At 36.9% G+C, this 21,543-nt stretch overlaps 1 protein-coding gene across 19 annotated transcripts in view; it reads left to right on the top strand.

The window, feature by feature from the left end:
• The window catches only part of LOC105473588 (kinectin 1), a 160,346-nt gene that overhangs the window by 17,282 nt on the left and 121,521 nt on the right, over positions 1 to 21,543 (top strand). For 15 of the 19 annotated variants that reach the window (XM_071100127.1, XM_071100132.1, XM_071100129.1 and 12 more), the window contains exons 2-4: positions 14,555 to 15,107; positions 19,078 to 19,215; positions 20,536 to 20,706. In XM_071100127.1, the coding sequence (XP_070956228.1) occupies positions 14,585 to 15,107; positions 19,078 to 19,215; positions 20,536 to 20,706 (832 nt within the window). In that variant the 5' untranslated portion in view covers positions 14,555 to 14,584. Of the gene's footprint in view, positions 1 to 3,670; positions 3,795 to 14,554; positions 15,108 to 19,077; positions 19,216 to 20,535; positions 20,707 to 21,543 lie in introns of those variants that run through there. The other 4 variants (XM_071100133.1, XM_011727433.2, XM_071100131.1 and 1 more) reach the window with 3 other exon arrangements.

Raw genomic sequence — 21,543 nt, 5'->3', positions numbered from 1 at the left:
TTTATTAGAGAAAAGCAAAGGTCAGCTGTAATCCCTAATGAAAGAATAAGAATATTGGTTTCTCAGTCAGGCATACTCTGGTTGGAAAGAGGTACTATTCATTAAAAAAATTACATTCTGGATTAGTAAATTTCATATAAAGTCTGAATTTTTACTATTTACTAATGTTAATCAGTTTTGTTTGTTGCATAGCTGACAGACTTATTGCTTCTGAAAACTAATAATATTCCAGTGTTCAGCAGGGTCTAGAATTCTGTGGTAATTAATGGTCATTGTTTCTATAGAGATTTTATTACATTATCCTTTGGCTTCTATTGCTAAGTACTATGTAAGTCTAAATTTCTTCTTCAGTACTCTTTTCTGTGTTGCTTTCAAGACTTGTTTGAGTTACACGGTGTTACTGCAAATATGTTTAAATATCTTTTATTCTGTTCAAATTTTGTTGCCTTTCCTGAATTGGAAGATTCATAGCTTTCAGCAGTTTTTGAAAATTCTCAGCCACTTTGTTTCTTTGTTCTTTCCTCTCCTTGAATTCCCATTTGATTCATTGGACATTCTCATTGTATCCTTTATGTCTGTTAATTTTTCTTTCATATTTTCCCTTATGTATAATTTTTTGTGGTACATTGTCAGTTTTTTAATCAAGTCTGTCTTGTTTGATAATTCAGCTTTATATAGTTATCAGGCCATTTGGCTTTTAATTTCTGGGGGTGTTTGTATGTCTGTGTGTGCATATGTATGCATACACATAATTTATAAAGTTCAAGTTCTAATTTTTCTTTTTTTTAATGAGTGTTTTCTGTGTTTCTGATTTCTTTTATAACTCTAATGGCTGACATTTTTGTTTTAATAGTCTTTCACATTCTGTTATCAGTTTTTTGGGATCTACTCTCTGTATGTGCTACTCTTGTTCATTTTGACTGGAAGTTCACCTTTGACAGGAGAATATCTGCAAATACTATACTGTACAGACTAGATTGGATAGAGGTAGTTTTTTTCCAGAGAGATTTTTCCTTCCCAAGAGTTTTTCCTGAGTCACAGGGCTTTTGTGGCCGTTGATCCATTTTTTTTTCTTTTTATTGAGACGGAGTCTAGCTCTGTCACCCAGGGTGGAGTGCAGTGGCGCAATCTTGGCTCACTGCCAACCTCTGCTGCACAGGTTCAAAGCGATTCTCATGCCTCAGCCTCCGGAGTAGCTGGGATTAACAGGCCCGCCACCATGCCCGGCTGATTTTTTGTATTTTTAGTAGAGATGGGGTTTCACCATGTTGGCGAGGCTGTTCTCAAACTGCTGACCTCAGGTGATCTGTGAGCCATTTTTATGTTAGTATTTGTGGTAGGAAGCGGCAGTAGGGGAGTGTTCTGGATTGGCAGAGACTGTAGATAATAATTTATGATTGTAAAATCTTAATGGAGACTTTTGGGTTTTGGAAAAGCAAACAAGCTTTCTCTTGTGTCTTTTTCGCATTTGTGCCAACACTACTTATTAAATCTATGTTTTTTTCAACTTACTGATTTGAAATGGCACTGTGATAATATACTGAACTTTTTGTTTGTATTTGGGCTATTTTGCCTTTAATTGGGTGTTCTTGGACAAGGTTTAAAAATTCTTGTTTTCTTTTCTTTTTTTTTTTTTTTTGAGACGGAGTCTCGCGCTGTCACCCAGGCTGGAGTGCAGTGGCCGGATCTCAGCTCACTGCAAGCTCCGCCTCCCGGGTTCACGCCATTCTCCTGCCTCCACCTCCCGAGTAGCTGGGACTACAGGCGTCCGCCACCTCGGCCGGCTAGTTTTTTGTATTTTTTAGTAGAGACGGGGTTTCACCGTGTTAACCAGGATGGTCTCGATCTCCTGACCTCATGATCCGCCCGTCTCGGCCTCCCAAAGTGCTGGGATTACAGGCTTGAGCCACCGCGCCCGGCCAAAAAATTCTTGTTTTCATAAGCAAAACTTTTTTGGTAGAGTCATTTTTGACAGTATTTGATATTCTCATTTACATTTCATGTTTAGTTTGTGAGATGTTTTAGGTATTATGTCTTTTCTGGGGATAAGCAAGAATAAATGTTTTAGGTATTATGTCTTTTCTGGGGATAAGCAAGAATAAATTATTCTTGAATTCACATTTGATTTATTGGACATTCATCATTGTATCCTTTATGAATAAATTATTCTTGCTTATCCCCAAAAAAGACATAATACCTAAAACATCTGGTCATTTTAGTACTTCCATTGTTGAGTGACCTAAGGTGATCCACCTTAAATTTAATTTTGTTAAGTTTAAGCATCAGTTATTAAGACTACCTGGTGGTAGTGGGATTGGACAGATTTGTTAAGGTTAGGGTAGAGATAGGACCACTGGGAGAAGTTACAGGGTGATGCGATTTTGGATCAAAACTAAAAAGAACTTGTCTTTCTAAAGAAATAAAGGGGGTTTATGGGAGGTGTTCATCCCTGCTTTTCAAGCATGGGCTGGCTGCCTGTTTCAGCTGGGTCTAATCTCTGAGTGACTAGTTGGATTAGATGGCCCTTTCTTACTCAGGAATCTTATGAAAGGAAAAGTAGGTCAAGATGGTAGATTTTAAGGGGAGGAAAGCTTCTGTACATGGTGTAGCTGTTTTACGGTTACATTATTGGTATGAATTTCGTGTTGTAGTGTTAATTTTTGAACAGTTTTGATGACTTATGTTCTTTTGTCTTTGAAAACTGATTTTATGTGTTGATTTGAAAGACTATTTTAAAAAGTTATTAATTTTTTTGGTATTAAAGCTTTCAGTTTATCTAATTATAAATTAGATTTTTTTTACAGAATAAACTTTTAACCAGATTATTTCCTATGGAATTGTTTTAAAATGAGCAGTGCCTTTTCCTGAGAAAATGGGCTGGTTTGGGCATGATGAGTAAGCAAAAGTCTGAAAGATACTTTCAGCAGCTATCATCTATGCAATTCCTTTTCAGTTTCTTGAGAAAGCTGTTCAAATGGATTGATCTATTCTCATTAAAGGGGAAAAAGTTTGATTAAAAAATAGAAGTCTCATTTGTTGTGACATGATACCTAATGGAGAAATTAAATTTCGTTACTCATTTCTGGCATTAGTTGTATTCATTTCAGATTGGGGTAGCAGTACTTTAGAATGGATATTGCTGAAGTAAGGGGTGTGTTAATAAGATGTGAGTCATAGAAATAACTGCCTTGCAGTTTAAAAGGAGAAATTGTACCACAGCTTTGAAATTTTAGTGTGGTCTATAGAGTTAATCTTAGAAAAGATACTGTAAATGGGATTCCCATGCTGAGGAATTCAGTGTTTGGATTTCCTGGATTGTTGTGTCTTTTGCTTACTTCGAATGTTTTTCCTCTTATTTTAAAAGATAATTGTTTAATTGTGTTGTGCACTCCGGGGCCATTATACTTTTGGTGTAGTGACTGACTAGGACAATAGGAATTTAAATGAGTTTTTGCATTTTGATGGCCATTTCAGGAAATGGTTAATGCTTTGTCTATTTTTCTCATTGAGTTTTTTGTTTTTTTAAATCGATTGGTAGAATCATTTATTTTTAAAAATTCTTACTGCAAATGGAATATGCTTACAAAAATTTAAACATATAGAACTATGTAAAATGAGCCTATCTATTTTCTTGTGTTTTCAAGTACTTTATATTTTTTCTTTTTTTCAGATAGATTTTTGCTCTGTCACGCAGGCTGGAGTGCAGTGGTGTGACCTTGGCTTACTGCAACCCTTTGCCTCCTGGATTCGAGTGACTGTCATTGCCTCAGCCTCCTGAGTAGCTGGGATTGTAGGTGTGTACCACCACACTCAGCTAAGTTTTGTATGTTTGGTAGAGACAGGGTTTTATCATGTTGGCCAGGCTGGTCTTAAACTCCTACCTCAAGTGATCCACCTGCTGTGGCCTCTGAAGGTGCTGGGATTATAGGTGTGAGCCACCACGCCCAGCCCTCAAGTGCTTTATATTTTTTCTTATGTTTGAAACTTTATTTGGATGTTTTTAGTTGATTTGAATGATACAGCCTTCTACTGATTGGAAATAACTTAGAGTAAACTGAATTTTTGTATGTATTTGGGTTCGTTTTAGATTTTGAATTCAATTATTATTTTCTTATCTTTATCATACTGCAGTATGTTGCTGCCTTGCTATATTAGTTGAAACCGTTTACTGTCTCATAGAATTCTGTGCATGTGTATGTAAATAGAGAATAAGTGCTCTGGAATTTTAGGAGGAGAACTAGCTGTGGACATGGTACTTGAGCTGGAAGAGTAGAATCACATGGAGGCTCAAGTTAGGCTTTTTGCTCTGGTTAGTTTTGTAGATACTATATACTTCCTTTCTCAGTGAGATTATAAATTCATTTAAAGTCAGCAAATTTATTTGTGAACACTGTTAAATACCCTGCATTCAAAAACCTAAGTGGAAAATTAAAACGAGTGCAACTTACAAAGAATGAAAACTACAACAATAATTGTAATGTGTTTTATAAGACCTTCAATACTGTTTTTTTTTTTTTTTTTGTATTTTTGTTTTTTGAGACAGGGTCTCCCTTGTCACCCAGGCTAGAGCGCAGAGGTGAAATCATGACTTACTGTAGCCTTGAGCTCCTGTGCTCAAGTGATCTTTCTGCATTGTTCTCTCGAGCAGCTGGGACTACAGGTGCATGCCACTACGTCTAGCTAATTTTTTATTGTTTGTAGAGACAGAGTTCTGCTATGTTGCCCAGGATGGTCTTGAACTCTGGGCTCAAGCAATCCTTTCTCCTTGGCCTCCCAGCGTGCTAGAATTACAGGCGTGAGCCACCGTGCCTGGCCACCATCTTTTTTACACTTATTCTCTGCTTATGACTTTGCTTCTCATTTCATAAAGAGAATCGTAGCATTAGGAACAGAATTTTCACAAACGTCTATACCATCTACCTCCTTTCCTGTCTTGGGTCTGTGCTTTTGTATTCTTCCTTCTCTGTGTTCCTACAGATGAACTGTCTGTGGTACTATTTAAGGCCAATCACTCTTATCTACTTGTCCAAATTCTGTCCTTTCTTGCTATTTGAAAACATTGTCTCTCCCTCCTGCATCATTAGTCTTTCCCTTTTTAGTGAATCGTTTTTTTGTCAGCATATTATCATGCTGTAGTTTCTCCCATCTTTAAAAACCAAACTCTTAACCTCATATTCTCCTCCAAGTTCCATCTTATTTCTCTGCATCCTTTCACAGGAAGGCTGCTTCAAAGAGTTGTCCACACTTGCTAGAGTTCTTTTAACTTTTAAATTAGTTTCAATCAGGTTTTGATCACCACTACTCTACTGCTTTGGTCAAAGTCACCAGTAACGTCTGTGTTGCTAAATTCAGAAGTCAATTACTAGTTTTCATTGTGTTTTACTTACCAACCCCATTTGACAAAATTGATCCATCTCTCCTCCTTAATAGACTGTATTCATCTGGTGTCCAGGACAGCACACTCCTGGTTTTCTTTCTACCTCTCCTCTCTCCCTTGAGAGTTCTTCATCTTCCTGTTGTTGAATTTCAGTGCTTCAGTCTTGAGACCTGGTCTCTATTTATACCCATTTGTTTGGGATTTTATCCAAGTTTATGGCATTAAGTATAGTCCATTTGCTGAATACTTCCAAATTTATATCCCTAGCCTTCACTTCTCACGTGACAACTCTTATTATTTAGCTGTCTACTGGACATCTCCACTTACCTAAAACCTAACTCCTTATCTTCAACCTTAACCATGTCCCTGCCACATTTCCCCTATCTCAGTAAAGGGCAGCTCCTTTGTTTTTGGCCTAGTCTAAAAGCTTTGGAATTGCCTTTGGCTTTGTTTATTCTCTCATACCCTATATCCAGTCCATCAGCAAATCATCTTGGCTCTACCTTTATAAAGTATCTAAATTTTGACCACCTCACCTGCTACCATCATCTCTAAATTATTTCAGTTGTCACCTAACAGTTTTCCCTGATTTCACTTTCTCCCTACACCCTTCCCTAGTCACACCCCTCCAGTAGTTTTCCCATATTACTGAGAGCGTTAGCCACAATCCTTTTCCTGTAAGAAACAACATGATTTGTTAACCACATCCCCTCTCCCTTTCAAATTCTCTTTGACCTCATCAGTTTATCCTTCTGTTCATTCTGCCTCAACCATGTTGTCCTTACTGCTCTTGCTCATATATAGCAGGTATGTTACTGTCTCATGGTCTTTGTGCTTGCTCTTCTCTCATTCACCGTATTTTGCTCTTCACTTAGATACAGATAGCAACATGGCTCTATCTTTCACTTATTTCAGGTCTTTATTGAGATGTCATTTTTTAAAAATGAAATCATCTCTGACCATTCTACTCTAAATTTTAACCATTGGGAGTTTCAGACCAGCCTGGGCAACATGGCAAAACCCTGTCTCTAAATAATTAAAAAAAAAAAATAAATAAAATTTAACCGCTGTCCACATCTTCCTGTTCTCCCTATTTCTCTTCCCTGCTTATCACTATTCTTGCTACTTATTGCCCTTTCATATACTGCATACTAATTGTTGGTCCGTCTTACCACTTAGTAGAATGTTAGCTCTGTAAGTGCAGGGTTTGTGGCCCTTTTACTGCTGTCTACTCAGAATGTCCTAGAGCAGTCCTGACATATGGTCAGTGCTAAATAACAAATGAATAATAAAGACTATTGTGGAAGAGAGTTGAAATTACATATTCATAGGTTTGATTTAAGCTGGGTTTTGAAGGTTAGGTGGAGATTTCATACAAAGGACAAGGCAAAGATTTTTAGATTTGATTGCAGGGATGAGGTGAGGTGCTTTAAATGGAACTTTAGAAAGTGGTTCCTCTGATTGCCTGATTTAGAATCCATAGTAGCCTCCTCCTGCTGATTTTTCCCACTTGGTTGACTGCTGATCTTTTCTAGCTGGTGGTCCCATATTTTCTTCAAAATCTGATCTACAACTCCCAGATAGGAACGTATTCCTGTATTCTTAATCTTGGCAAGGGGTTTTTCTCTTTTATGGAACCTTCCAAGCATGACATGTGGGAATTGTCTTACTAGAGTCCTCACTCACTTTCAAATAGTTGAGTTTTCTTGTTAGTTGTTCCACCCAAGTATTTCTGTGTTGAAATTGATTTACTGTCATCAGATCTACTTAAACTATTGAAAGTCATTTTAATTGATCTCTTTGCAACTATTTTTAACCTATCCATTTGGTTTTATTTATGTGTTTATTTTATTTATTTATTTGAGATGGAGTATTGCTCTGTCTCCCAGGCTGGAGTGCAGTTGGGGATCTAATTCTTTAGCTTGTTTCTTCTGCCTCTTGTTCATGATGGCTTGTCACATGTTCTGTTATTTTTTTGTGGGCTCATATCTGGATAATAATTTTTAAAAACCTTAAGGAGCCTGACTTGGGGAAGGATTCCACGGAAGAGGTTATGCATTTGCTTCTACCATGGGTACTCTGGGCACCACCAACTGGGGGCCACTTGGATCTTGGCATATCCAAGATCATGCAAGTAGTTTGGACCCTAAAGCCATGTGAGAAGAAACTCATGGTTAAAATTTTTAAGTAAGACTGAGTGAAGGCCGAATTGGAACTAAAAGTCAAGACTCTTGCCTTCCATTTTACTGCTTCATTATATTGCTATTCACTAATCTTAAAATAATTTACTTTTGCTCAGGATGTATCTGCAATATAACACGCATACTATATTCGAAGGTTATCAACTACATGATGCCTAATATTTAATTGTAGCAGGAGGAGTTCATTGTAGCTAAACCTTTTGCGGAATGGAAATTTAATTAAATGATACTTGGCTACCAATAGTAAACTTTTTATTACTGTAGAGAACTTAACCATATATCATTTTTCTTAAAAAAAGATTAACGTGTCTGTTTAAAAAAACATGAGATAGTATTGTGGGTTTAAAGAAAGGTAAACATGGTATGAAGAGTGGCACGTTTGGAATGCCAAGTATTTAGATTCAGTGTGATCAGATTACAGATAGCTTTTTTTGTTGTTTTTTTTTTAACCTATGAACATTATTTTTACAGATAACCTATAATAATAGCTTTCAGCTTAGGCCTCTCAGCTACTTCTGTCATATTTTAACTGTATTCAAATAACGAAATCAAGCTCTTATAGGCTGCTCTGGGAGCCTGTATATCTTAAGGGTGTATTCGTTTAGTTGTCCATTGATTTATACCGGAACTTTTATGGAATTTTGCATTCCTATGTTGAAAATTACCTTTCCCTCAACTTACTGCTTTTGTTTTTTTCAAATGTGTCTGCTTGCTTTGTATGTTTTTTGGTGGAAAAATACTTTCACTGTGTTCAGATTTCAGTCTTGAATTTTGATTTGTTAAGTTTTTGCTAATGGTTTTTTTGAGTCACCCTAACTGATAAAATTGTGTCAATTGAAGGACAGAAATATTGATAAAATTTTTTTTGTGTCATTTGCTTTCAATGTTTTTAATGTGAAGAAAAGGATAGCAGAAGCAAGAGCAAGTGAAACCCTATAGTAAGAAAATAAAATTCAAAATTGTTGTATTACTTGAAATTTAATAGTATACTTATCAAACTGCCTCAGTTTTTTTCTCATAATATGAATAATTCTTATTTTTATGTATTTAAGCTGTTGAAGTTTAGTACTGTGCATTTAGATTGGTTACTTATTGTTTTAATGTGAAATTTTAAAAGTTGAACAATTAAAACAGTAAAATGTTTGTAATAATCTCCCTTCAAAAAAATGTAATGATTCTCATTTTTTAGGTATCATCTATGAGTGTATATAATACTCAACACAAAAATTTTAATCTTTCTTCTATGTAATGTATTTTGCTGCATTACAGTCTTAATTATTTTAAATGGTCGTATGATGTTTCTTCACATGTCCCACACTGAAACAGTTTCATGGTTTTATTATATAAACAGTGTGGTCTGTCTTGTATATACATAAATATATAATCCTTTTTGGTTAAGCAGTTCTATTGAAATTCTAATAATTGCCACCAGATTTTTGTATCACTTAAAATTTTAGGGCGTGGTGGCTCAAGCCTGTAATCCCAGCACTTTGGGAGGCCGAGAGGGGCGGATCACGAGGTCAGGAGATCGAGACCATACTGGCTAACAAGGTGAAACCCCGTCTCTACTAAAAAAATACAAAAAACTAGCCGGGCGAGGTGGCAGGCGCCTGTAGTCCCAGCTACTTGGGAGGCTGAGGCAGGAGAATGGCGTAAACCTGGGAGGCAGAGCTTGCAGTGAGCTGAGATCCGGCCACTGCACTCCAGCCTGGGCGACAGAGCGAGACTCCGTCTCAAAAAAAAAAAAAAAATTTTAGGTTTCACCTCTTTGTTATATTAATATAAATGGGTCATTGTACCTTCTGAGAAATTTATAGAATTTAACTCAGTGATGTGTCTCAGTTTTTATATGAACAAATGTAAGTTATAGGAGGGCAAGTAAATAGAATTTTAAAACTATTTGATTAGTATTTGTAATACGTACTCTGATGAAACACAACTTACGTATCATGCATGTTAACTTATAATTATTTTTGTAGTTCTTTTAAGATAGGGCAGGAATGAAAACTCTCATTGTAGAGCAGGATTTTAAACTTGGGGCCTGGGCATATTCTTCAGGGAATCCAGAAACCTTCTGGAGATTATATGTAAAACTTAGTGAGTGTGGATACTTTTTTTCTTTGAGAAAGAGGGTCAGTATCTTTATCAGTTTCTTGAAAGATTTATGTCCAAGTAAAAGATAAAAGACAATGGTGTGGAATGTGGTTTTAAAATAGTTTGGACTTACTTTCCTATCATTCCATGGATATTTCTCTCCTGGTTCTCTTGACAGAGAAACCCTATTTACCACCACTGGCTGTTTATTGCATTCAGATTGGAATCTATTATGACTTACGTGTGATGAGGTTAAAGACGTAACTAATACTACAAAGGGTTAGCCAGGCTAGGTGGTACATGCCTGTAGTGTAGTTGCAACCACTTGGGAGGCTGAAGTGGGAAGACCTCTATAGTTTGATGCTGCAGTGCACTATCATAGGGATTGTGAATAGCCAATGTGGTCCAGCCTGAGCAGTGTATATATAGAGACCCCATTTCTTTAAAAAAAAGTGTAAAAATATTATAATTTTTTTGTAGTAACTCAGGTTGTGAGTTAGCAAAAATCAACAGTGTTAATGATTTCTTCCATGTGTGAAAGAACAGCATAAGTGTCTACATGTCTCCATTTTTCAACTCAACAAACATGTATTGAATTGCATACTGTGGACTTAAAAAATTTTAATGACCTGGTTCTTATCACCCAGAGCTAAATTAACGTTTTCTCAGCCTCTTTCCTTTTATTTTTCAATTTTGCCTCCCTGCTTTTAAATCTTTCTGTGTTTGTTCTTCCCTGAATTTTCCTGTTTCATTTTCAGTTCCTATTTGTCTCTTGTTTTTTCCTCCTTGTGTAATTCTGATGCTCGTGGGTATAATGTGAATCTGAGGTGTATTAATTGGTATGGTAGTATTTATTCAATAGACACTCATGTTTTGCCTTTTTAAAATAATATTTTAAGAGTTTCTCATAAACAAAGTTTAAAACTAGAGTATTAAGGCAAATGAGACTGTACCCATGATTTTGGCACAACTCCTTAGTTACTGAACTTGCACATATAAAATGTTTCGATCATATAAATACATATGATTTTGACTTTTTAGCAGCATTGAATTGAAGTTTTAGGTTCATGGTTTAATACCTATACTTTGAGTTGATATTTGCTGGTTGAAAACATTCTGATGTTGAACGTTTTCTTTTTTCAGTTTTTGTGTAATGTTGCCGTGAACCTTTTTTTAATTTTTTTGGAGACAGAGTCTTGCCCTGTCGCCCAGGCTGGAGTGCAGTGGCGCGATCTCGGCTCACTGTCACTGCAACCTCTCCCTCCTGGGTTCAGGTGATTCTTTTGCGTCAGCCTCCTGAGTAGCTGGGATTACAGGCGCGTACCACCATGCCCGGCTGATTTTTATACTTTTAGTAGAGATGGGGTTTCACCATGTTGATCAGGCTAGTCTCAAACTCCTGACCTCAAGTAATCTGCCCGCATTGGCCTCCCAAAGTGCTGGGATTACAGGTGTGAGCCACCGCACCTGGCCTGTGAACATCTTTCTTTTTTTTTTTTTTTTTGAGACGGAGTCTCGCTCTGTCGCCCAGGCTGGAGTGCAGTGGCCGGATCTCAGCTCACTGCAAGCTCCGTCTCCCGGGTTCACGCCATTCTCCTGCCTCAGCCTCCCGAGTAGCTGGGACTACAGGCGCCCGCCACCTCGCCCGGCTAGTTTTTTGTATTTTTCAGTAGAGACGGGGTTTCACCGTGTTAGCCAGGATGGTCTCGATCTCCTGACCTCGTGATCCGCCCGCCTCGGCCTCCCAAAGTGCTGGGATTACAGGCTTGAGCCACCGCGCCCGGCCGTGAACATCTTTCTATATGTTTTTTTTCTTGCAAATAAATTCCTAAGGATAAAGAATTGGGATTATTGGGTTAAAGGAATGCAAACATTTTCTTCTTTTTTATTCTTCTAAAAAAAAAAAAAAAGCAGGATATATGTGGAGAACGTGCATGTTTATTACGTAGGTATATGTATGTCATGGTGGTTTGCTGCACCTATGACCCATCCTCTAAGTTCCCTCCCCTCAACCCCCACCCCCCAACAGGCCCTGGTGTGTGTTGTTCCCCTCTCTGGGTCCATATGTTCTCAGTGTTCAACTCCCACTTATGAGTGTGAACATGCATTGTTTGGTGTTCTGTTCCTGTGTTAGTCTGCTGAGGATGATGGCTTCCAGCTTCTTCCATGTCCCTGCAAAAGACATGATCTCATTCCTTTTTATGGCTGTAGCAAACATTTTCTTGATTCTTAATCTCTTTGTGTCTATGTAGGTTCCTCTAAATGCATAGTGAGTCTCACGTGAGCTCAAGTGAAGGTGAATTGAATTGCGTGAAGAGGGACTCCCATGAAAATTCAGAGATAGAAAGCTTGATTCCTTCAGGCCTATATATGGGACCTGGAAAAGGAAACTAGAAAATCATTAAAACGTTTGAAGAATCGGTGTTTCAGAATTCTTGTGGTCTCGTAGCCTCTCTTCTCCTTGAACATTTGCTACTTTTTCTTTCTATACAGGTGAATTTGCTGTGCTTGATCATAATTTCTGCTTTCCTAAGACCTAGGTTTGTACAGGGCTGCAGCTTATTCATTAGGCCTTTTTGACTTTTGCCCCTTTTTTCAGCTTCTGTTATTGCTGCTAAGTGCCTCAGCGCCTCTTCCTCACCAAAACAAAAATTTGAAGCATTCCAACTCATTGTTTTGTGCTTTTTCTCCCTTGGCTTCCCAGCTTATGTTGAATAGGCTGTGTATTCTGTGGATGTTATGTTTGAAAAGAAAATTCTGGGCTCTTTAAAAGCATTCCTGGGTGACGAATCACACTTAACGCAGGCACAATAAAATATGTCTAATTTTAAAACCTGGACAGTTCATGTTAATTTGAATTATCAGGGAAACAATTCTGTATGGAGTTTCTTTTAGTATTTTGTTAGCACATGATTCCTTTTCCCCCTTAACGTGTTAAAACTTTGTCTTAGTAAATCTAGGGTTTAACTAATACTATTTAAAAATTGGTTATGGAAGTATGAAATGTTACTTCAGTCATATAGATTAATAACATGTCTGTGGAACAAACGACAGTCATTCCTTGGCATATGCGGGAGATTGGCTTCAGGACCCCTGCATATATCTAAATCTAAGCACGCTCGAAGTCTTGGAATAGTCCCTGTGGAACCCAGGTATACAAAGTTGGCCCTCCATATACTTAGATTTCATGTCCAGTGAATACCGTATTTTCAGTAACAATTGGTTAAAAAAAAAAATCCATGTGTAAGTGGACCAGTGCAGTTCAAACCCGTGTTGTTATAGTTCTGGCAAAGTCTTATATTCAATAAACTCACATTTGTCCAATTTAAAATCAGATGTTTTCTTAGGTGTAAAATAATTCTTAGAGTAAGTCCCCTGTTTAGGTAGAATTAATTTCTTTATCTAATCATTACGTATCAAGATTCTCCAAATCAATAATTTGAAAATTTTAAACATTCTTAGATTTATTTTTACATTAAAAGTGCAGAAATTAACTTTAATTTGCTTTATCCTAAACATGTCCTGATGTTTAATTATATCTGTATTATATACCTTGTCTTTTTCTACAACACACTTGAGATGACATAAGAATACAAGTCACTTTTATGTGGCTTATGCATGTTCATAAGGAGCATCAGTATGTAGAATCTCAACATCAGAATCATTTTTACTTTGAGATTTACTTTTAGGGGAAACTACCCTTCACGTAAGTGATATAATGTCTGTATTCAAGGCAGATGTTGGTAGTCAAGTTACATCTTTCCTCCCTGCCGCCGTACTTACTGAGTCAATCTAAAAGTAGGGCCTATGTCCTATTGATGAGGCAAAGCCTTTTATTTAGCAATTTAGGTAGGATGTTGATGGCAGCCTCGCTTTTGCTGTATAACTTGTTTTGTGCAGTATGGGGTGCCTTTAAAAAATTGAGATAAGTTCCCAACTTGTAATTTATTTCACTACTTTATTTTTTTGGGACAGGGCCTTGCTCTGTTGCCCAGGCGGGAGTGCAGTGGCAGAGTCACAGCTCACTGAAGCCTTGACTTCCAAGGCTCAAGTGATCCTCCCACCTCAGCCTCCAAGTAGCTGGGACTACAGGCTCGTTTTAACTATGCCCAGCTAATTTTCTTGGTGTTTTTTTTTTTTGTTTTTTGTTTTTTGTAGAGACAGGGTTTCACCATGTTGCCCAGGGTGGACTGGAACTCCTTAGGCTCAAGTGATCCATCCGCCTCAGCCTCCCAAAGTGGTGGGATTCAGGCGTGAGCCACTGCGCCTGGTCTGTAATTTATTTTAATGCCAAATGCCACATCCTAACATTTGGATTTTGATTATATTAGATTTTTATATCCTTGATAGATCCCACCGCATCATGAGGCTGATAGTCACTGGTGTAAAGATGCAAGCAGTTTGTGACTGGTCTTAATCTGTAAATAAACCACCTCTTTTTGTGTGTGTGTGCATTTCAGAATATGACACTTTTAATGAATGTCCATTCAGTTGGTAATAGTGCCTCTTTATTTTCACATGTAGTTATCAACACTGTACAATAAACAAAAAAAATTAACTACTAATAAAATACCAAAAGTGGATATTTGGGGAAAAGAAAGTAATGAATATTTAAAATTTTTCTCTTCAATTAGGATATTTTCACATGATTTAGAAATGGGAGGATGTGTTCTACTCTTTCTAGTTACCACTAGTCTTATTTTTCATAGTATGTATGAATTGTTGGCAAATAAATCAAGAAATGTGATTTAAAGAACTAACCTGTTTAGATTTATAGGTCAGGTTAGATTTGAAATGCCACTTGAAAGAGCAGCAGTTTTGACTTTAATTTTTATGAGACTGACAGGTTCTTTTTTTTGTCCCTACCTTCTTCCCTATTTAGGTTTTATAGGATCACATTGACAGAAGTACCATGGAGTTTTATGAGTCAGCATATTTTATTGTTCTTATTCCTTCAATAGTTATTACAGTAATTTTCCTCTTCTTCTGGCTTTTCATGAAAGAAACATTATATGATGAAGTTCTTGCAAAACAGAAAAGAGAACAAAAGCTTATTCCTACCAAAACAGATAAAAAGAAAGCAGAAAAGAAAAAGAATAAAAAGAAAGAAATCCAGAATGGAAACCTCCATGAATCTGATTCTGAGAGTGTACCTCGAGACTTTAAATTATCAGATGCTTTGGCAGTAGAAGATGATCAAGTTGTACCTGTTCCATTGAATGTGGTTGAAACTTCAAGTAGTGTTAGGGAAAGAAAAAAGAAGGAAAAGAAACAAAAGCCTGTACTTGAAGAGCAGGTCATCAAAGAAAGTGATGCATCAAAGATTCCTGGCAAAAAAGTAGAACCTGTCCCAGTTACTAAACAGCCCACCCCTCCCTCTGAAGCAGCTGCCTCAAAGAAGAAACCAGGGCAGAAGAAGTCTAAAAATGGAAGCGGTATTGTAATCTATTTAATCTATTTAATTTTATTGTATGATTTGGAGCTTGGAATTGAGATATTCTGTTAGGTACATACACAGAAGTTTAATACTGAATTTGAAACCGAGATTATTCTTTTCATTATGTGTTTGCTTCATTAACATTAATTGCTGGTAGAAGTTAGTATTGATCATAAAATAGCACTTTAAACTTCAGAGCCCGATGCAGTGGCTCATGCCTGTAATCCTAGCACATTGGGAGGCTGAAGTGGGAGGACCCCTTGAGGCCAGGTGTTTTAGACCAGCCTGGGCAACAAAGAGAGACCTCATCTCTACAAGAAATTAAAAGAAAAAAACCCAACAAACCCATACATCTTATAAATATCCAACTTTGACTATTTTACTAAAACCACTTAGGACCTGTAAATATCAGCAGTTATGAACTTCACTTTCTAAATGATGTGGTAAGAATTAAAGGTGGAAAGCTAAAATCAGATATCATTTCTCACCTTTGATTGCTTCGTTTTGCTAACATTTATCATATATCTGTTATGCTAGGCATTATGCTAGGTAGTAGGGCTACGGAGATGAATAGTGCATTTTCAAGGTAGTCGTGTGTTAGCTGTAGACACAAATAGGTCATTATAAAAGATTTAGAGTAGTGGTCTAGATATGTCTAAACCAGTGTAGGAATTCTAAGGTAGACCACTTAAAGCATGTAACGCCAGAAATTTTTAAAGTTTGGGTAAGTACTAGTTAGGTTTTTTGGGTGGGTGGCGGGGGAGGGAGATTCCAGGGAAAGGGAGTTGATAGGTACAGTGGAAAAGCCTTGAGAAATGGCGTGGTGATGTGTGCAACTGTAAACAGTTTGTTTTATTTGAAAGGACTCGTATGTACCATTAAGTAGTTTGTGTGTCTTAACTTGTAGGAGGTTATATTGGATTTTTTTTTTTTTTTTTTTTTTTTTTGAGACAGAGTCTCACGGTCTCGCCCAGGCTGGAGTGCAGTGGTGCGATCTTGGCTCAGTGTGTCCTCTGCTGCCCAAGTTCAAGTGATTCTCCTGCCTCAGCCTCCCGAGTAGCTGGAATTACAGGCGTGTGCTACCACACCCAGCTAATTTTTGCATTTTTAGTAGAGATGGGGTTTCACAAAATTGGCCAGACTGGTCTCGAACTCCTGACCTCAAATGATCCACCCGCCTTGGCCTCACAAAGTGCTGAAATTACAGGCATGAGCCACCACGCTCGGCCTGGTTATATTGGATTTTAAATATTTGCATGTCAGCTAGGATCAAGACATAGTAAGGGTAAACACTACATGTTTTAGTTGGGAAAAAGGACATGTAAGCCAGTAAAAAAAAAAAAGTGATTTATGTAGGAGATAGAGAAAGTATAGAGGAAATATAGAAGCTAAAGCAACTACTGCTTATGCTGGAGGAAAGGCTTTACAGAGGAGGCAGTGCCTGAGCATTGAATCGCTTCATCAAGCAGATAATGGAGTCTCATTCCTCATTGGCAGGATATCATGTAAAGGCACAGAGCTGCAAGAGTACAGTGTATTGTTGAACCATACAATGTGAGGTGTAGAGAGTGGTAGGGAACAGAGCTGAAAAGATGGCAGTGGCTAGATCATGATGGGCTTTGGATATCGTGCCAGGGAGCTAGGACTTCTTAGGTTAGCCATTGTTGAAGATTTTCAAGCAGTTTAGTTACATGGTCATATTTCTGTTTTAGAAAGATTTTTTGGCAGAGCTAGCAAGAACAGATTTCATGGGGCGGTATTTGATGCCAACAGACTAGTTAAGAGGTTATTGTAGTTTTCTAAAATGAAGATGTAGGCCTGAACTATGGTAGTGACAGAAGAAACAAAGTTGAGAAGTATGCAAAGTAAGAATGACACGAATAACCTCACTATATAGAAGTGTGGCAGATAAAGGAGGAGACAGGATTAAAGCTGATCTCCCAAGTTCTAAGTTAGGTTGGGGTTGGCAGACTGCAACCTGTGAGCCACATGTAGCTCACTTCCTTTTCTTATGCCCATGAACCAAGAATAGTTTTTACATTTTAAATGGTTGGGAAATAGAATAATATTTTGAGAAATGTAAAAATGTAAAAAAAGTCAAGTCTCAGTATTCATAAAGTGTTTTTACATGCAGCTACATTCATTAACTCATTCATAATATGTTTATGACTGGCTTTCATGCTGCAGTAGCAGACTTGAATAGTTGTACCAGAGTCCATATGGCCTATAAGGCCTAAAGTTTTTACGACCTGGCCCTTCGCAGAAAAAGTTTGCCAACTTGTGCTTGGCAGATGGTTGGTAGCACTAAAATGGGTAATACTGGAGAGAGACTAGATGTGAATGGAGAAGAGAACACCCCCAGTTTGTGTTTCCAGTACCTGTGGGGCCATCTACTAGAGCAACTCAGGATGCAGTAGGGTATGTAAGTGTAGAAAAGTAGATTCAGAAGCCTTAAGCATGAAGGTAGTAGAAGGCATGGGGGTAGATAGCTTATCCAAGGAAAGTATTTCAGTTGAAGCCCCAACCCTGAAAACTAGCAGCATTCAGTAGAAGCAGTTCCCAAAGGATACTGCAAAGGAATATTTCAAGTGTAAGAAGAGAATTATCATGGGAGCTGATAGGAGATAATTTATTTTATTTTTATTGTGGCAAATTACATATAGCATGAAATTTACCATTTTAACAACTTTTAAGTGTATAGTCGTGTGGTGGTAAGTACATTCACATTCTCATATAATCATCACCACTAGCCAAGTCCAGAACTCTTCATCTTCTCTAAATGAAACTCTGTACGCATTATACACTAATTCCCCATTCTACCTGCCTCCCTGTTTTCCCCTGTCCCTCCACCTTCCCGCATATCTCGACAATTACCCTTCTGCTTTCTGTCTTTATGAATTTGACTACTCTGGGAATGTCATATAAGTGAAATTATACAATAATTGTCTTTTTGTCACTGCCATATTTTACTGAACAAAATAGAGAGGAGAGAATTTTAAGAAAGGGGTAGAGACCAGAAGTATAAAATGCCAGAGTAGTCAAATAAGGATTAATGGGTATTTGTAGAATATGGCATTTGGGACACTGGGGGATCTGAGTTAATCCTTTCATGGAATGAAAGAGATAAAAATCAGGTTGCAATTAGTTGAGGAATGATTGGTAGAAAAGGAACTAAGAGTACTTTGTCAATATGTAAGGAAATGTATGTGGGATGCTGGGAATTATGGTGATGGGGAAGGATTTTCTCTTCCTTCCTTCCCTTCTTTTCCTTCCCTTTTCTTTTTCTTTTTCCTCTTTCTTTCCTTTCTCTTTCTGTCTCTCTCTCTTTCTTTCTTTCTTTCTTTTTCTTTTCTTTTCTTTTCTTTTCTTTTCTTTTCTTTTCTTTTCTTTTCTTTCTTTTCTTTTGACAGGGTCTTGCTCTGTTGCTTAGGCTTGAGTGAATAGTGCGATCTTGGCTTACTGCATCTTCAACCTCCGGGGCTTAAGCTGTCCTCCCACCTCAGCCCCAGAGTAGCCAGAACTACAGGTGTGTGCCACCATACCTGGCTAATTTTTTTATTTTTTTCGTAGAGATGGGGTTTTATAGAGATTGGGTTTCACCACGTTGCCCAGGCTCGTCTGGAACTACTGGGTTCAGATGATCTGCCTGCCTCAGCCTCCCAAAGTGCTGGGATTACAGGTGTGAGCAACTGTACCTTGCTGTTTCTTTTTTTAGATGATAGAGACTTGATCATGCCTATTGGCTCCGTAGGGTTGAAAATAGCTGAGGAATGGGAAAGGAGGAGTAAGTACATTGAAGAGCTGGTGTAGTGGAGTAAGAAAGCTAGAATAAGTTATTAGTAAGAGTGTTATATGTCACACTTTAAATTTTTAGTGGTAAAGCATTCTGGGAATTACTCAATGATTGCATCTTTTCTGTTATGTTCATTGTTTGCTGCAATTATTTTTTTCATTTGTGTTTAATAAAGATGACCAGGATAAAAAGGTGGAAACTCTCATAGTACCATCAAAAAGGCAAGAAGCATTACCCCTCCACCAAGAGACTAAACAAGAAAGTGGATCAGGGAAGAAGAAAGCTTCATCAAAGAAACAAAAGACAGAAAATGGTGAGATGTTTTAGATATGTATTTTTGTAATGCTAATTCTAAAGAAGTACACCAGCACAAGGACCCTGGAAATCTCACACACTCTTTAGCTCCCAGTTTAATGTGTGCTAATGACAACTATAATACTAATGCAGGTCTAAAATTATCTTTAGCCTTATGACTTTGTAGTGCTTTGACAGATGGGCAGAGTATACATTTGAGGTGAAAAAGTTTATATACCATTTACAAAGGGCAAAGCATTTATAAATATTCTTAACTCAGTTTTGAAAAAAATAAATAGCATACAGACCATAAAAGAAAAACATTCTTGAAATATTTGTACTTTTTAATATCATTTAAAGATTATGCTTAAGGACATTAGCTAGATCTGGCATTAGCATACATTTCTAATTAATTCCTAAACAGAACTCACATGTGTATATAGCAGCCATCAAATGATAAGAGATGGAGCAATCTTATTTGTTCACAGTTTTCCAGGGAAAGCTTGGCTGTGAAATTTGTGAAGACTAAACAACTTAAAATTATTACATATCAATTAGGTATGAGAGAAATATTACCTGAATATATTTGTTAAAATTAAATGTTAAACAATTTTAATTTTAAATAAAAGAAGAGACATATATAAGTACAAAAGTTCTTTTTAAAAGGTAGGAATGAAAAGAAAAGAGATTTTCATCTGGGTGTGGAAATTTGTATCTCTAACCAGCAGACGTTAGACTTTATGTTCAAACTCTTTAAATTCTTCCCATTACAATTAGGAACAAAATAAAGAGGCTTCCTTCTTTCACTTTTAATGTTATTTTGGAAGTTTTAGCAAGTGTACATGTGCCATAGAAATTAGAGGCATAACTAGTGAGAAACGAGAAGCTGTCTGCTAGGAACAGTGTGATTTTTGCACTTAGCAAGTACAAAGAACTTGATTAAAAATTATCAACTACAATAAGTTGGTACAGTACCAACATAAATAAAAACTAATAGTTTTCCTTGAGCACTAATTAAGTGGAAATAATTCTTATATTAAAACAAAAATTAAATGAGACCTAAGGATGCGTAAAAAGTTTTTAGATACCATTAGAGGAGATACGCTATACATTTTTAGAGAACTTAAATGATTTACTATAAAATAAGGCTATTGAGCTGGTACTGCTTCATTAGAATGAGTGTTTTGACTTGTTAAATGATGAAATAGGAATTTAAAACCAATTTGAACTACTATTAGAGGTTTCAAAATAACTGCATTTATCATTAAAGTATGCTTGCATGTCATTTACTCTGTTTTGTAAATATTCTAATTACGATTTTGTTGAACTTAAATTGCAGTCTTCGTAGATGAACCCCTTATTCATGCAACTGCATATATTCCTTTGATGGATAATGCTGACTCAAGTCCTGTGGTGGATAAGAGAGAGGTTATTGATTTGCTTAAACCTGACCAAGTAGAAGGGATTCAGAAATCTGGGACTAAAAAACTGAAGACTGAAACTGACAAAGGTAATAATGTATGGGATTTATAGTCTTCGTTGTACTATAAAAACACATTTCTGAGTTCTGATGGAGTCATATATTTCATTTTCTCATAGAAACAATGCATTGCAAAAGAATCAAATCCTCATAATAGAAGATTTATTGGTAGTCTTTTAGTCCAGCCTCCTCAGTTTTTTAGATCTGGAACTTGAATTTGACTTATTAAAGGTCCTACAGCTATTTTGCTATCTGATGATTATTTTCCAGCTACTACTGTCTCCTGTGAGGTTTCTTGGCTAATTCATAGCTGTTTTTTTTTTTTTAATAGACTTTTCTTTTAAGAGTAGTTTTAGGTTCACAGCAAAATTCATTGCAAAGTTCAGAGTTCCCACATATCTCCTGTTTCCACATATGTACACAACTACCTTTTAAAACTTATAATTTAGCTGAAGTATTAAAAACCCTAGGCTCCTTTGAGTCTGATGGGTGGCAGTTTCTTTTTAAGAAGAGGTTGTTAATGCCTAATACGAGAACCTTGGGAAAATAAGGGTGGATGGGTCAGGAGGTGCTTGATGCATGGATTTTTAAAATGTCAGGATGGTTTGCCTATATTTGATCTTCATAGAATCAGGTTTCCTTTTTATAATTATCTTAGAACTTATTTTCTCATGTGTGGAATTTGGCTTATATATCTCTCAGGATTATTTTGTTTTTCACAGTTGGTTGTCAGTGTGCAAGGATTATTGAAGTTCATTGAGATTATTGTTAATATATTAGTGCAGATATTAGCACATACTGGACACCTAAATGATTTTTTTTAAAGTGAGGGTATATTGGCATTTTAGTATTTTGCAATTTGAGCAA

Source organism: Macaca nemestrina, chromosome 7, assembly GCF_043159975.1.
Source record: "Macaca nemestrina isolate mMacNem1 chromosome 7, mMacNem.hap1, whole genome shotgun sequence".
Classification (NCBI taxonomy): domain Eukaryota; kingdom Metazoa; phylum Chordata; class Mammalia; order Primates; family Cercopithecidae; genus Macaca; species Macaca nemestrina.
Note: the sequence above shows the minus strand (reverse complement) of the source record. Positions and strands in the feature narration are given on the sequence as shown.